General features: G+C 45.2%; 1 protein-coding gene across 18 annotated transcripts in view; it reads left to right on the top strand.

The window, feature by feature from the left end:
* The window catches only part of NCOR2 (nuclear receptor corepressor 2), a 1,388,857-nt gene that overhangs the window by 1,272,616 nt on the left and 101,961 nt on the right, over nucleotides 1-14,280 (top strand). For all 18 annotated transcript variants that reach the window (XM_078667637.1, XM_078667632.1, XM_078667640.1 and 15 more), the window contains 4 exons: nucleotides 843-946; nucleotides 8,010-8,160; nucleotides 11,790-11,942; nucleotides 13,793-13,882. In XM_078667637.1, coding sequence (XP_078523763.1) covers nucleotides 843-946; nucleotides 8,010-8,160; nucleotides 11,790-11,942; nucleotides 13,793-13,882 — 498 coding nt within the window. The remainder of the gene's footprint in view (nucleotides 1-842; nucleotides 947-8,009; nucleotides 8,161-11,789; nucleotides 11,943-13,792; nucleotides 13,883-14,280) is intronic.

The raw sequence follows: 14,280 nt of genomic DNA, 5'->3' as shown, positions 1-14,280 counted from the left end.
GCCTTTCAGCACCTTGGAAAAAGGCTGGCCAGTGTGCAGATGCCAGCCAGGGTACTATACGGTGTGAGTTTTAGGGTTTAAATGTCAGCTCAGCCTAGCCCTACCCTACCTATCCCATCACTTCCGAGCAAACCCTAAGTGGCACCAGTTTGATGCACGATCCTTCGCGGTGCAGGATGAGGCAAACTCACTTCTGCTCAGGACAAGGGGCGAAGGGAGCACACTGCCTGGCATACCAGCGCTCTATCCGTCTGGATGCATTGTGGTAAAGGCAGTGCATGAAAACACTTACGCCAGTAATGTGTGTCTCTCTAGACACACGTTTCAGGATGTTTGTCCTTCGTCAGTAAAGAGTAACACTTTATATTTGCAGTGCTCTCACAGTCTTCTCAGGTTTCTGTACCACTCCCAGAGCACAGGTGCATCCCAGTGAGCTTGTCAGCCAAATAACTCCGCAAAGAGCCAATCAAAACAGGGGGGGGAGGGAGCACACTTCCCAGCATACCCGCGCACAATTCGCTCAAGATCACTGCTGCTGTTCAGACAGCAGCAGAGGAGGTGTTCACTTGAGGCACTGGAACAGACCAGCACCTCGAAACTGGATCAGTAGTGTAATTAATGCTCGCTGTGGAGCACTAGGCTTGACCACAAGTGAGCTTGATAAATTGGTAAGCAAGCTTAATTCCGCCTGGTTTCATACAAACATCATCCAGTAGAACATGTGCATGAGAAGAGCATTGAAGCTGCATGCAATGTGTCATTGAGCCCATGCTGCTTGCTTCTGTTGCAATGGGCACTTTCAGCTAATGGATTCATGTTTGATTTCTTATTGGTCATCACAGGGGCGTCACTGAGTCCGTCTCCGGGTGGAAGCATCACGAAGGGAACACCCAGCAGCCGAGCGCCTCCGGACAATCCAATTTCTTATCGAGGGTCCATCACACACGTAAGTTTTTACTTTACTCCTCCATCATTACTCTAAATAGCTTATTTGCTGTTGTGTTGTGCTTGAAAGTCAATGATTGCATGCATCTCTCTCCCCCTTCGCTCGCTCTCTGCTGGGCACAAAATGCTGGTTTACATTGTTTTAAGCCTGATTTTAACAGTAGAGGTCTGATTAATGCTAATGTGGTGTAAGGAGTTTTAGTTGTGTTGTAGGGGGTGGAAATTCTATAGAATAGACATTTATTTAAAGCCACCAGTATTATAAAGGCTTTGCAGGTGTCTTTTTAAGTCCAGAACTGAACATTTAGTGGCCTTGCTTTAGCAGACCTCAGTACCTGCCAAATCTCATCCCAATGTATGTCGAGTTTGGTAGAAGGCTTGCCATATAAAGAAGCGTCTGGGGCCGAATGTCTTGGACGTTTAGCCGCCATCTCAGATGCTTAGCCGCCATCTCAGATGCTTAGCCACCGTCTCAGACGCTTAGCCTCCATCTCCGACGCTTAGCCTCCATCACTGACGCTTAGCCACTGTCTGACGCTTAGCCACCATCTCAGACACTTAGCCACCATCTCAGACACTTAGCCACTGTCTCAGACGCTTAGCCACCGTCTCAGACGCTTAGCCACCGTCTCAGACGCTTAGCCACCGTCTCAGACGCTTAGCCACCGTCTCAGACGCTTAGCCACCGTCTCAGACGCTTAGCCACCGTCTCAGACGCTTAGCCACCGCCTCGGTTGCTTAGCCACCGTCTCTGGTGCTTATCCATCATCTTGGGCGCTTAGGCACCATCTCAGACGCTTAGCCACCATCTCGAGCGCTTAGCCACTGTCTCGGGCGCTTAGCCACTGTCTCGGGTGCTTAGCCACTGTCTCGGAAACCTAGCCGGAGACCAGCCGCTATCCATGGCTTGCGCTACATTGCACCTGACATTGCTTTTGCTACCCCTGGTCTCGGGGTCGTGAATTGATAAATGAAACCTGGTTTCCAGTGCCATATTGATTTTTGTCGTTACTGCTCCTTGCCCTTTTCCTAGCCCCTCAGTTGCAAAGGGAAGGTACTGAGGAGCTTATGGTAGGACAGGACGACTGATGTCATTGGGCTCAGATGTGTGTACGATGTCACTTCTGCTACTCATGGCATTTTTGAAGTCTCCACATCTCTACTAATTCTTTCTGGACCATACAACAAATAGAATACATTAAATTAAAAAAAACAGCTTATTTGCAAACATACTTGCCTGCAGTTGATTCACCTGTTCCATATTCCCACTTTTGGCAGAAATGTCTCTTTCCAGAGCCACGAGCAGCAAGTGATCTTAGAATCTTAAACCTGACTCATGGGCTTTCAAAATGCAAACTGCTTTCAAGCTTCCACCTAGGGCCAGGTCTTTCGTTCTCCGCAACCTGTTTCAAGAGCTAGAAAAGACCCAGGTGTTTGAATCCACTCACCAAGCTAGAACTCTTTGGCAAGTTTTCCAATAGTTCTCCACAATTCTTCATCCTGGTATCCTAAACCATCATCTTGTGTTGGTGTAACAAGTTTATGCCCAAACGCTGATACAATTTAAACAGTGTTCCCTATACTGCATATATAGATGTGTGTGTGTGTGTGTATATATATATATATATATATATATATATATATATATATATATATATATATATATATATATATATATTTACTAATCATACTATATGTCTGAACCATGTCTTTTCCCATCACCCAACATAGACTCCCAATTAGTAGCACATATGTACCAATAAGCCCTGTATTGCACAACACTTTTTATTTCTGTTTGTAAAAAGACGAAAGAAAAAAATGTGACGCTTTAATCATAACCCAAAACAAGTTTCTTTTATGTCTATCACGATGTGAACACACTGTAACACACTGTACCTTTAAAAGATGTTTTCATGGAGGCGTGGGTCATGTGACCAAGACTACGGCTGTAGTCGAAACACGTGGAGGAGTGTGGCTCACTGATTAGAGCGGCAGACCCTGATGCAGAGGTCTGGCCCGGGACCAGGGTTCAATTCCCGTCGCAGCAGGGTCTTGAGCTCAAATATCCGCGGACCAGATAATTTTCGGCACGGTGCCTACTCTAATCATGGGGTCCCACGTTGCAACTCTGGGCAATAGCTTGCTTAGTCTCCACACCGGCCCTAATCGCTAAGGATGCCTGGCTTCACCAGGGGGGTGCCCAGGAGTTGGGCGCCTCACAGGAACAGGCCAGGACGGGTACCTCAGTGGTTTATTCAGCGCGGGGACACACTGCTAAGTGTAACCATGCGCTTTATAAGCTTCAGAATCACAATTATTACATTACGTCGTCCCTAACTGCCAAAAAATAAACCTTACCTGTTTAATTCGATATGTGGGCTCACCTGATCTCTGTTTCATCGGATTGCCCTATATATATCACTCCAAAGTGCTGCTCGAGCGATCCACGACCAATCACCGCTGATGTCGTCGGTAGTAGCAGCCGCTACTCTTAATATCCACAGCTTCCAAGTCCCATTGATTTAAAAGGACACAGAGACGACACACCAAGAGAACTTTGCACAAACCCTTTATTGTGCACTCGTGGAACAAGGACGACGCGTTTCGGCGTTAGCCTTTTTCAAGTAGCCACCATTTTGTATTTTACACCGTGTTCGTGAACTACACAAACACTAAGCAAGTCGGGAAATGTAGTCATGGACTCCCGTTCACGAACACGGAGCTGAGAACATTGGCTGTCCCACGGGCATAAATCACTTTTCATGCCTCATTTACGTACTAGACATCAACTTGGATATTTGCCGAAAAGTGATGTAATTAAAATTGTATATATGTATATATATCAAATGTATATTATGGAAGTATTTTCTTTATGTTGATGAATCAAGACATGGATGATGGACTTATATAAGTGTAAAATACAAAATGGTGGCTACTTGAAAAAGGCTAACGCCGAAACGCGTCGTCCTTGTTCCACGAGTGCACAATAAAGGGTTTGTGCAAAGTTCTCTTGGTGTGTCGTCTCTGTGTCCTTTTAAATCAATGGGACTTGGAAGCTGTGGATATATATATATATATATATATATATATACATACATATATATATATATATATATATATATACACACACACACACACACACACACACACACACACACACACTGAAAACTAGTTATACTCAGATTTCACTCATACAAAACCATAGAAATTTAGCAGGTATAGTTACCTGAGCTAACTATAACTTATGCCCCCGCAATGCGGTGGTGGTCCCTGGGTATTAATAAGCCCCAAGAGGGAGGGGGGCCTGTGTGCTCCCTCTCCTTTATTATCAACATGCCCCCGGGACCTGGCCCACCCGGTGGTCTGTTACTAAAGAAGCATGGGAGCCATGCTTCACGAATCGCCCCAAAACTTTCCATGCGCAACAAAATTTGCCAGAACACTTTTTGGGGGAAATTTTGTGAAATTCTTCAAATGGCATAGGCAAGTCAAAATACGCTTTTCCTATGGAAACATGGTCCTAACTATAACTACCTACTGGCGACCAAAGGATTTATTGAGACGCAGCAATGGTTACCTTGGATAGTATGTAAATAATTATGAAAAGGACAGCAATCATTGTGCAAATTATTTATAGCTGATATGCTTTGGGTGTGTTCAGAAATGAGGTTTTGCCCTGTTTCTCCAAAATAGTGTGTAACAGTATTTTGCAGAGACCTTCAGGGTTTGGTAGGGGCTCCCTTCCAGTAGGGACAGTAATGCTGCCACAGTATCCTGGCCATGTTGGATGAATGCTTGCTTGTCGAAGGATGTGGAGTATTGTGTCTGGAGGTGCGATCAGGTGAGAGAAGATAACCTGGCACCGGCCTCCTGTATTGCACAAGCCATTATCAGGTGGGTTGTGAACGTTGGTGGGCCGCAGTGGTGATGCACTGGGAAGTATCCAATGTGCGCACCGTCCATCTGTAGGTTGGCTTCCAAGCACTTAGAAAAGATGTATGGTGCATACTGCCCAGGGAAGTAGAGCCCTTGTGAATGTGAGTGAAAAACTCCCGTTCATAATTTATCTGGCAGCACAACTCCTTTCCCTTCTTTTTTTTGGCTCGTCTCAAAATGCCTCTGTAACAAGGCTTTGAATAACAGAATGCGAAGAAACTAGGGGTTGGGTGGAATTTGCGTAGTCACGCTACGCAAAGCTTTGCGAAACAGTAAAAAATATCCGCGAGCATGCAAAAGTTCCCGCGAACACGCGGAATTACTTGTTCCACCCGTTCGCAATGCTGTTTTCCTGTTAGCGAACGCTGTTTGCGTGCTCGGGGAGAAATATCTTGCGAACACGCATTTTAAAAGCGCGAACAAGCAAAAATCTCCACGGATCTTACCGGCCAGGCCTAGAAGAAACCCAACCAAGAATCTAAAAATCCTATGCTGAATATATTTACACAGCTCTAGAATTATTTGGGTGATATTGTCGAATTTTGGTGCCGAGGTTTTACTCTAACAATGCTACAACAGTCTCCTTCATTTCTGGCACTGCCCCTTAGTTGTCCTTGGAGACAAGCCTCACTCTTCAACCACCTATCCCACCTATCGTAACAGTGTCCTCTAGGGCAGAAAAGCTGCATCCTTACCTGCATGTGGAACAAAGCTGCAGGATAGCCTAGGGATGAAGTCTACAGGTGTGAGCCAGGATCTGCCTGAGTAGTCCGCGAGCCCTCATCCCTCCCCCACCTCATACACATTGTGCCTTTGATGAGCCTTCGAGCGACTGAATGTTGTGCACAGTGCTGGCAGCAGATCAGATGTGCTACAGAGGCTCTGCCAGATCTTTTCTCCTATGAAGCTGCCTCATTCTTTGGCCATCCAGCCCCGGTGTACGGTCTTTGTACCATAGAAAGAGTCCTTTATATTCTTAAATTCACCTTTAGCGGAGTTTCATGGACTATGAACGGTAATATATGCACGCGGCTCAGTCACAGCAGTTGCATTTGTTAGCATCCATTGAAGCTGTTTCAGGTATGTGGACCATTGTATAGATACGTTTTGAAGTTGTTTCAAGTATGTGGCTCATTGTATAGATACGTTAGGTGTCTAGACGTTCCTTTATGTAGTTACGGTAAAATGTATCAACGTAAGTATTGTCCACATTCTGGTAAATGGAGCAGTACAAACTGAATATATCCTGTCTAGTGGCAAGATGTACAAAGAATCAAAATCACAAAAAATTGGCCGCCAAAGTGAGCACTGACTTTTTGCAAATTGGTTTGGATTTTGTAAGTCGCCGTATGTATATTCAGCGCCGGCTCCTCGCCTATGGCGGAGGAGCTTCAAACCACCCACCCACCCCTGCTGACGGGCTGAGGGAAAGGAAAATGAAATCATAATAAACCAGTATTATCATTTTATTTTTCGTCTGGATGGAGCAGAGTCTGGGGGTGGGGCCACGGAAGGGGAGTGGTGGGCAGCACTGCTGTCAGTGCGCATGACTGTTTGGCTAGCCATCTTAGGCCAAACCGTCAAGCGCATCGACATATCCCCAACCCGAGCTGCATTGCCGTGTGGAGAGAACAGCAGGCATAGGCTCTCTTTGGAGCATAAAGCAAGCCAGCCCTTCTCTCATGCTGGCCAGCATGGGAGGAGCGCCGGGATTGGCCGTAGGCCGTCTGGGAACCTCAGCACGTACACAGCAGGAAGAAGAGCAGCGATCGGCGAGGAGCTGGAAAGTTATTTTCTTTTTTTTGTTTATTTTTTGTCTGTCTGTCCTCTTCAACCCCACCCTTACCCTATACCCCAATACCCTCCGCCACTCTACTGCGAGACTAACCGCTACTGATACAATAGGTTAAATCTCAAAATCGCTAATCATGTGCTAAACAGCTTTCACGTGATAAACCCGCACCTTCCAAAATTGGATTTGGTTTGTATTTCTAAACCTATTTTGCTGTTCAGTAAGCTGCCAAATTATAAAATGGATTTAGTACATACTATAAAACTATTTCGTAGTTGCAAACTCTGTGATCTAGTGAACCACAGGCTTCTCGACTGCTAGATGGATTCGTACATCAGGCCCCACATCCCTTCAAATTATTAAAGCCTAATGTTTCATGAAAAACTAGAAGTCGAATGTTTGAAAACTGAATCTTTAAAAATGTCACACATAAACAATCTAAAACATTAGCAGCAATGCTCAAATAGGTGTAATTTCTGATATGTATATGTTTCCCATGTCTTCATTGCTTGATTTGCTTGCGAGAAAGCGTCACTCATATTTGTGGAAATGTCACTCATAATTACACTGAAATTATGAAAATGTCACACATAGCAATCTGAAATCTTAGCAGCTATGTGTTCTTTACTCTGAAGCTGCTGGTGGATGCGGCATGTAGAAGGACCAGTTTTTGCGACCGTGACAGCCTGAAAAGGTGTTGGCCCGGCTTCCCAATTTCGGGAGGCCGGCCCATGCTAAAACCTCTGTGTAGGACCACCAGAGAAACACTGGTGGTCTTGCACGAAGGAGTATCCCTGATATGCAGAGAGAAACTCATTTTAGGTCTAGTGTAGATTTCCAGTAGCCACATTTATGACGGCATCTGCTCCATGCCAGCAAACCACGGTGGCATTATGCCTGTGCGTCATCAGCATCTTTCATCTGATGTGCTTCCCATCTTGCAGGATTCCTGTGAGGCAAGGAACCCAAAACATGGGTGCCCGTCCATTGATGGCGCAGTCCCTCCACTACACAGGTGCTTTAATTACATTTATTTTTTGGCATACTCTACCCGAAAACATCGGCATCTGTAGCAGTAGGAGGAGAGCACATCTCCTTCTCCTGCATCTTTTGGTACCCAGCATCTTTGGGAAGCTTCCATGAGACCTGTGCGCATCTCTGCGCCGGTAACCGCGCTCATGAATAAATAACCCTCTGATTTCCAACCACTGGCCCCCACTGCACTCTCTGCTCAGCCCATGTTTTGGGAACGCCGTGTTCTTGTTTGTGATTCTTCCTGGCTAATCGCTTGTGACACTGTTAAATATGGATCTTTGCTTCTTTTTTTTCTTCCAAGGGCACCCCCGCAGAAGTGGTGTACAAAGGAACCATTACGAGGATAATCGGAGAAGACAGCCCCGGACGCGCGGAGAGGGCGAGGGACGAAGCCTTACCCAAGGGACAAGTCGTTTACGAAGGGAAAAAGGGACACGTCCTCTCCTATGATGGTAAATGTGACTCTGTGGCAGGCCTGGTACCCAGAGGGCTCCGTGCTGGCCTCCTTTACTGAAAGCGGCTCGAGCTGAGCGCCCTTTAAAGGAGACCTGCTCACGTAGCCCCTTCCAGTGCATCCTTTCACAGCTGGGCTGTGGATCCCAGAAAGCACCATGTCTTTGCACACTTGTCGAAAAAACAAATTTGATCACTGGTAAAGAGTAAAATGTTCTCTAATATACGGTCGTGTGATACATACCCAAACAAACTACCCCCAGCGGAGTAATGTTATTCACCTAAATCCACGAAAAAGTAACAAACACTCCTGTCTGCTCTCTTCTCCTCCCACTCCAATGGAATCATTGTGTGCAAAGGAACTCAGAAATATACATTGTACAACCCTTATTAATCCGGAATTGGCTATGCATACCAGATTCATTTTCTTGAGTACTAATCCGCTGTATTACTGTTCAGAGGTGATGTTTGTAAACTCGATTATACTGACTTGGCATTGGTGTTTTGTTGGTCCCAGTGTATCTTATTTCAGCAAAATGTTTAGGGATCTTTTTAAAGCGTTTTTAAAAGCTTGAGGCACTCTTAAAGCCTTTGTGTTGGCCATGCACAACTGAGCTTCCAAACTTTCCTCTCCCATGCATGAGCGATTGATCCAGTTCAGGATTTATTCTTTGCATTCTGCAGTTTGTAGTCCTGTTTATCCATTTAGAGACCAGGACTACAAGTTCCAGAATACAAAGAAATATCTTGGACTGCATGAGATGCTCTTGCACAGTTCAGAGAAACTTGAGAGCGGTGCCACATGCCACATGAACTGAGAGTCGCTTCTTTGGTTAGAGCAGTGTTGTTGCCGTTCTTGGGGTTTGAAGTAGAAATACACAAAACGAGTTCCTTTTGTCCCATTGTAATATGCAAACAAATGCAAAAAAAGATGATCTTTCACAGAACGCTTTAGAAAGAGGTGGATTCAGAGTGCTTACTAATCACACACCAAATGGCAGTTTTTATGAACCCCAGGTTAAAACAGTTTAGGCCAGTGGTGTCAACCTAGAATAGAGGACTAATCCTTGCCAGTTGTTCAGTCTTTTAATCGATTACGAAGTAGAGTTCGCTTCATTGTGAATACATTAATATTATTGTAAGTCGGTGTGGATCTGGCTGGTCATACTGGCCAGTGCAATAGCACATTCCAGCTACAATTCATAGGTTTAATAACTAAGGGCCCAATTCATAAAGGGCCTCCGCCCTTGTGGCAGGGGGCCCGTACTCTTGGCGAAACATCTGTAAAGAGAAACTGACATGTGGAGACAGTGCTTAATTTGAGCCAGTGGTTTCCGGTGCTCAGCACTGTCACTTACTCATCAACACCGGCGCTTGAGTACCAGTTAGGGACACATTCATTTTTGGAATGCACACGTAGATTCAGTGATTCAACCAGAATCACAGGATATCTAGCCACCCTGAGACTCGAACCTGGTTCTCCGGCTCCGTAGTCTGCAGCTCTTGGCATTACGCTATATCATGTCCCCAATTGTAGGCTTTCATGGCTCTGTTTTAGGCGGTGCTAGCAGGAGAAACAGGCTAGTAGAAGCTCCATCTTGACAGGAGAACCCAGCACTTATTTTTTGGGACAAATTAACCACTGGAGGTCCCTGCCTCGAGTGTAAGCCCTTTGTGAATCGAGCCCAGAGTTTCACGGGCACGGTAGGCTATGTTTGTCTGCTGTCCGACACATTACTAGCACCAGGTCTTTCATAGCTGCTCGACACTGGAGATAGTCCAACAGCTTGGAACGGTAGTATACTGGCTCTGACCACGGCTTGTCTGCTGGTCAAGTGTTGTCTCCCGGTCAAGTTATTTACGCAGATTTTGCTCTGAGTAGTTGTGATTAATAAATACAGCTACAATTTACCATTGTGCTACTGCTGAATTCCAAGAGTAATCCACATATTTATTCCTGGCTTTCTCCTGGGCTTCTGAAGTAAGCCAGGGGCACTAATCTCTTGTAGTACTCCTGGAATTCAGGAGTAAGCAGGAGTAGCCAAGAGTAAGGTGCAGCAAAACCTTTGTAAATCCGAGAATGGGTGTTGAAATAATCTTTTGAATCAGTGTGCTGAAAAGAGGGAAATAAGTCTAGCCACTTCCAATGTTTTGTGTGTTGGCTTATTTGCACCTTCTGTGTTAGATATTTTTTCTTAGTATTGGTTGCCACTTTTTTTGTAACATTTTTACTTCCCCTATATTGGTTCCATGGCTGAAGTTGACGTTTGCCACCCTGGGCCTGGGATAAACCCCACCCCCCCTCCTCCCTTCTTCTCTTTTCTTTTCGCCATCCTAGCTGAAGGGCACTTGCTTATATGCACTTGAACCCACTCAGAGCTGTCTTTGTTCTGCTGTCGCGAGGAAAGGGTCCCCCACCCATCGGAGATTGTCCAGTCAGTGGAGTTGCGAGGCTGCCAGGGTGCTCAATTTTTAAGATTTGCTCAGTCGCTCATTCTGAAGCCTTCTTCCTGACCTCACCTGCTCGATCCCTGGGTTTCATAATCGACCCAGCCACTTATTGAAGGAACAAATTCAAAAGAGGTGCCAGATGGGGAGAGGAGTTGGCCTAACGGCTAAGGCGCTCGACCTTGGACCTGGGGATCTGGGTTCGAGTCTCGGTAACAACGCCAAAAACCTCCTGTGATTCTGGGCAATTCACTTAATCTCCCCGTGTGTCCTCATGTAACGTAACTGGTGCTATATAAAGCGCTCTGATACCTGATTCGGTTCGGGTCTAGTTCGCGCTATATAAAACTCTACAAAAAAAAAAGATAAATGCGATCAGACGAGCCTGCTGTGCAAAACCAAACTTCCACACTGTCAGCGCTACAGTGCAGGGTTTCTTCGCTGCTCTTTGACAATGGCCTGCAAAATGGCACACTTGTATCACTGAAATATGCCTTTCATAGCGTCCCCTTCTCTTCTCACTGGTTAAAACATTACAATCACATCACCTCCACACTCCTGGAACTATGCAGTCCCCTAATTCCAAGATGCACCAGATTCAAGGCGCTATGCACCGGTGATAAATCCTTTACTGCTTCCTGGGTCTCCCCCCACAGCGCTCAAAAATTAGTAAACAAGAAGAGAGGACTTCTTCTCTCAAGGCAATCAGGAAGGAAATCCAGGCCTTTATCTTCTCCATTTATTTCCCATCAGTCTACCCCCACTTCTGCCACCCCCCTACAGGTCTTAGATTTGAATTATTAAAGTGCAAAATTCAAAAACTCTACAAAAAACATAGAAATGTGAAGAAAAACATTATGAACCATGGCACGGCAACATAAATAAGCGGTGCGTATTAGTTGAGATACCTTTTCCCCAAGGACGGCTCTAGGCAGTACTGAAACATGACAAATGACTATTGTTGCCAAAGTCAATATCTTTCATTTATGTACCCTGGAAAGATGAAAGACTGCCACCAACAGTTAGCACAACTCTACTTTGGGGATGATGACCCTGTTGTCATAACGTCACCAACATAGAGTTTGCCGAGTGTCAGAGAGTTGTTTTGCTGCGATGCTTCCCTTTAAACTGAATTTAGTGTTTGAGATTTTGTTTTCACCTTCATCTGTTCTCTCTCCAGGTGGTGTGCCTGCTGGCCAGAACGCTAAGGAGGACAATCGAGGTTCTGGTGCCTCCCTTGACCCAGCGGGGTCTAAAAGGACCTACGATATGATGGAAGGAAGGATCCCCCGGGTGCTACAAGTCCGGGATCTCTCGGCATCTAATATTGAAGGTAGTCGCTGCTCGTGTTTGCTGTTTGTGGGGCTGACAAGCATTGACATGATTAAGAATGCTGTTGCTCTGAGATTTTTTTTCCTCAAATCTGATGGCCCATGTGTGGTCTGCACTTCACTCAATCTCAGAATATTGGTTGCAGTTGAGGTTGAATCTGGTAGGTGAACTCGTTTGCACACCCCATTGGCCAAAACTGCTAAACAGCCCAGGTTTGTGGCCTGTAAGTGGAAAAATGGCTTCAAGACATGGCAGAAAGCTCCTGTCTGAGACACAATCTCTGGCTCACATCTGTATCTGAGGGTGCTGCCCCAGGATTCACTGGACCCAAGCTCAGGGGGATCACAATGTCTTTTTTTTTTCTTCTTCATCCAAGATGCAGGTTTGTGCTATTCTGCATTGCAGGCAGTGTGCACACAGTGAGCAACTTGTGTAGTTGGTGGTGCTGCCCAGATGTGTGCATCAGCTCTTTAACTTCCTTGATGTAGAAATAAAAAATAAAACCCCGTGGCACCAGAAATCTGTAATTCAAAGAATCAACTTGAGTTGAGGGATCCGAGCCCGCCACAGGTTGAACACTGTTTACTATGTACGTTTCTGTGGGGGAAAAATGCAGACTTCAGGTGGCCATAATGGATCATAGTGATGAGAAGTGCTGAGAAGGAAAATATCAAAGTAGTGTTTAGCCTCAAAGAGAAGTGGGTAAGAGGATAGGTAGGTGGAAGAGAATGTAAGGGGCTGTCACCAGGTGAGCGAGAAGAATGGTGGGGGAGACATTGGGCCAGATTCATCAAACCAAAATCCGCTCGCAAAGGGCCAAATTCTGAGAATCTGGCCCTTTGCAAGCGGTATTTTTGCATTTGGGATGCATCATCCCAAATGCAAAAATCGCAATTTTAGAAATCGCTACATTGCGATTATTTGCATTTAAGGAATCTCAATTTGAGATTCCTTAAATGCAATGCATGAACTATTTCAAAATTGCGAACTCGCAATCTGGGGCCGCTATTTACCGCGAAGTCTAACTACGTGGTAAATAGCAAAAACTTAGACAAATGCACTTTAGTGCATTTTTCTAAGTTGTATGTTACACACACACATGTCCTTGGTACATGTGTGTGCGCAACACCAGTTACCATTTCAGGGGTGCAACAGGGTGTCCTTTGGACACCCTGGCACCCTTGAAATTGCTTCCTTATTTGCGATTCGCCTTTAGGCCCATAGGAATGAATGGGAAAGCCATTCCTTATTTGCGATTAGCAATTAGCGAATCGCTAATAAGGAAGCAGTAGAAATATTGCGATTTCTACATGCATCCCGTTTTGCGAGTCTTTAATATCGAATCCTTAAAATTCGCTATTAAGGACTCGCAAAACATGACTTTCATGAATCTGGGGGATTGTCATTAGTATTTGTGGAACAACATCCCCAATCATGTTGTGGAACAACATGATTGGGGGTTGTGTACAGAGTTCACGTTCATGGAGTCTATCCTGAGAAGGCTAAATAGTCCGTGAGTTCCTGACTTCTGTGTTTTTTTTCTAAGTTTATTTTGCCTATTAGGTTCTGTGGTTAATTTTGCAAGCTCTTGATGCTACATTCTAGCGTGTAGACGGAGAACTTTATTATGGAAGCCTACACAGGCCACGTAGCCTAAAAGCCTCAAGTACCTTTCTAAATTGAATTAAGTGTTCTTTTTGTTTTTGCCCTTATCCACTGATGGGGCTAAACATCCTTTAACCCTCCCTCTGACTTGACTACAGATAAGGAGCTAAGAAAATATATCCTAATGATCCCACTTTCCTCGCCTTCATTAATTATTTTCCCATTCTTGTATTTTGCTCATTTTAGGTCTAATGGGCCGCGCTGTCCCACAAGAGAGGCACAGTCCGCACTCCTTAAAGGAACAACATCCTCACTCGCGTGGCTCTATCACGCAAGGTAACGTCTTCCGCAGTTGTCATCCTCTCTCTGAATCAGGGTTGTGTGGTTTGATTGCTACCGACTGGCCCCTTGTCAGGCGGACCATCTTCAGCCTGTCCTAGTGTGTCTGGACTTGTAGATCCCTTATAATTGGAATCTGAAACTACAAATCGCTTATGCAAAGTTAAGTGTAAAAAGCTAGCAGTGCCTAAAAGTGACTCTCATAACAGCGGGCTAGTTGGTATGTATAGTGTTTGTGCTTATGACCCATGCTTAACATTTTTTGTAGCTGTTGTGTCTTGGTGGTCTGCTTCCTTCTTAATGGTAATTTGTTACACAATTCTTTCTTGTACATGTCTATCTGAACTCTATGACCTGGAATAAAATAAAGACATGACCGACAACCGGTCCCCCCC

This window comes from Lissotriton helveticus, chromosome 11 (genome assembly GCF_964261635.1).
Source record: "Lissotriton helveticus chromosome 11, aLisHel1.1, whole genome shotgun sequence".
Classification (NCBI taxonomy): Eukaryota; Metazoa; Chordata; class Amphibia; order Caudata; family Salamandridae; genus Lissotriton; species Lissotriton helveticus.
The sequence above is the reverse complement of the archived record's forward strand: the minus strand, read 5'-3'. Positions and strand labels throughout refer to the sequence as shown.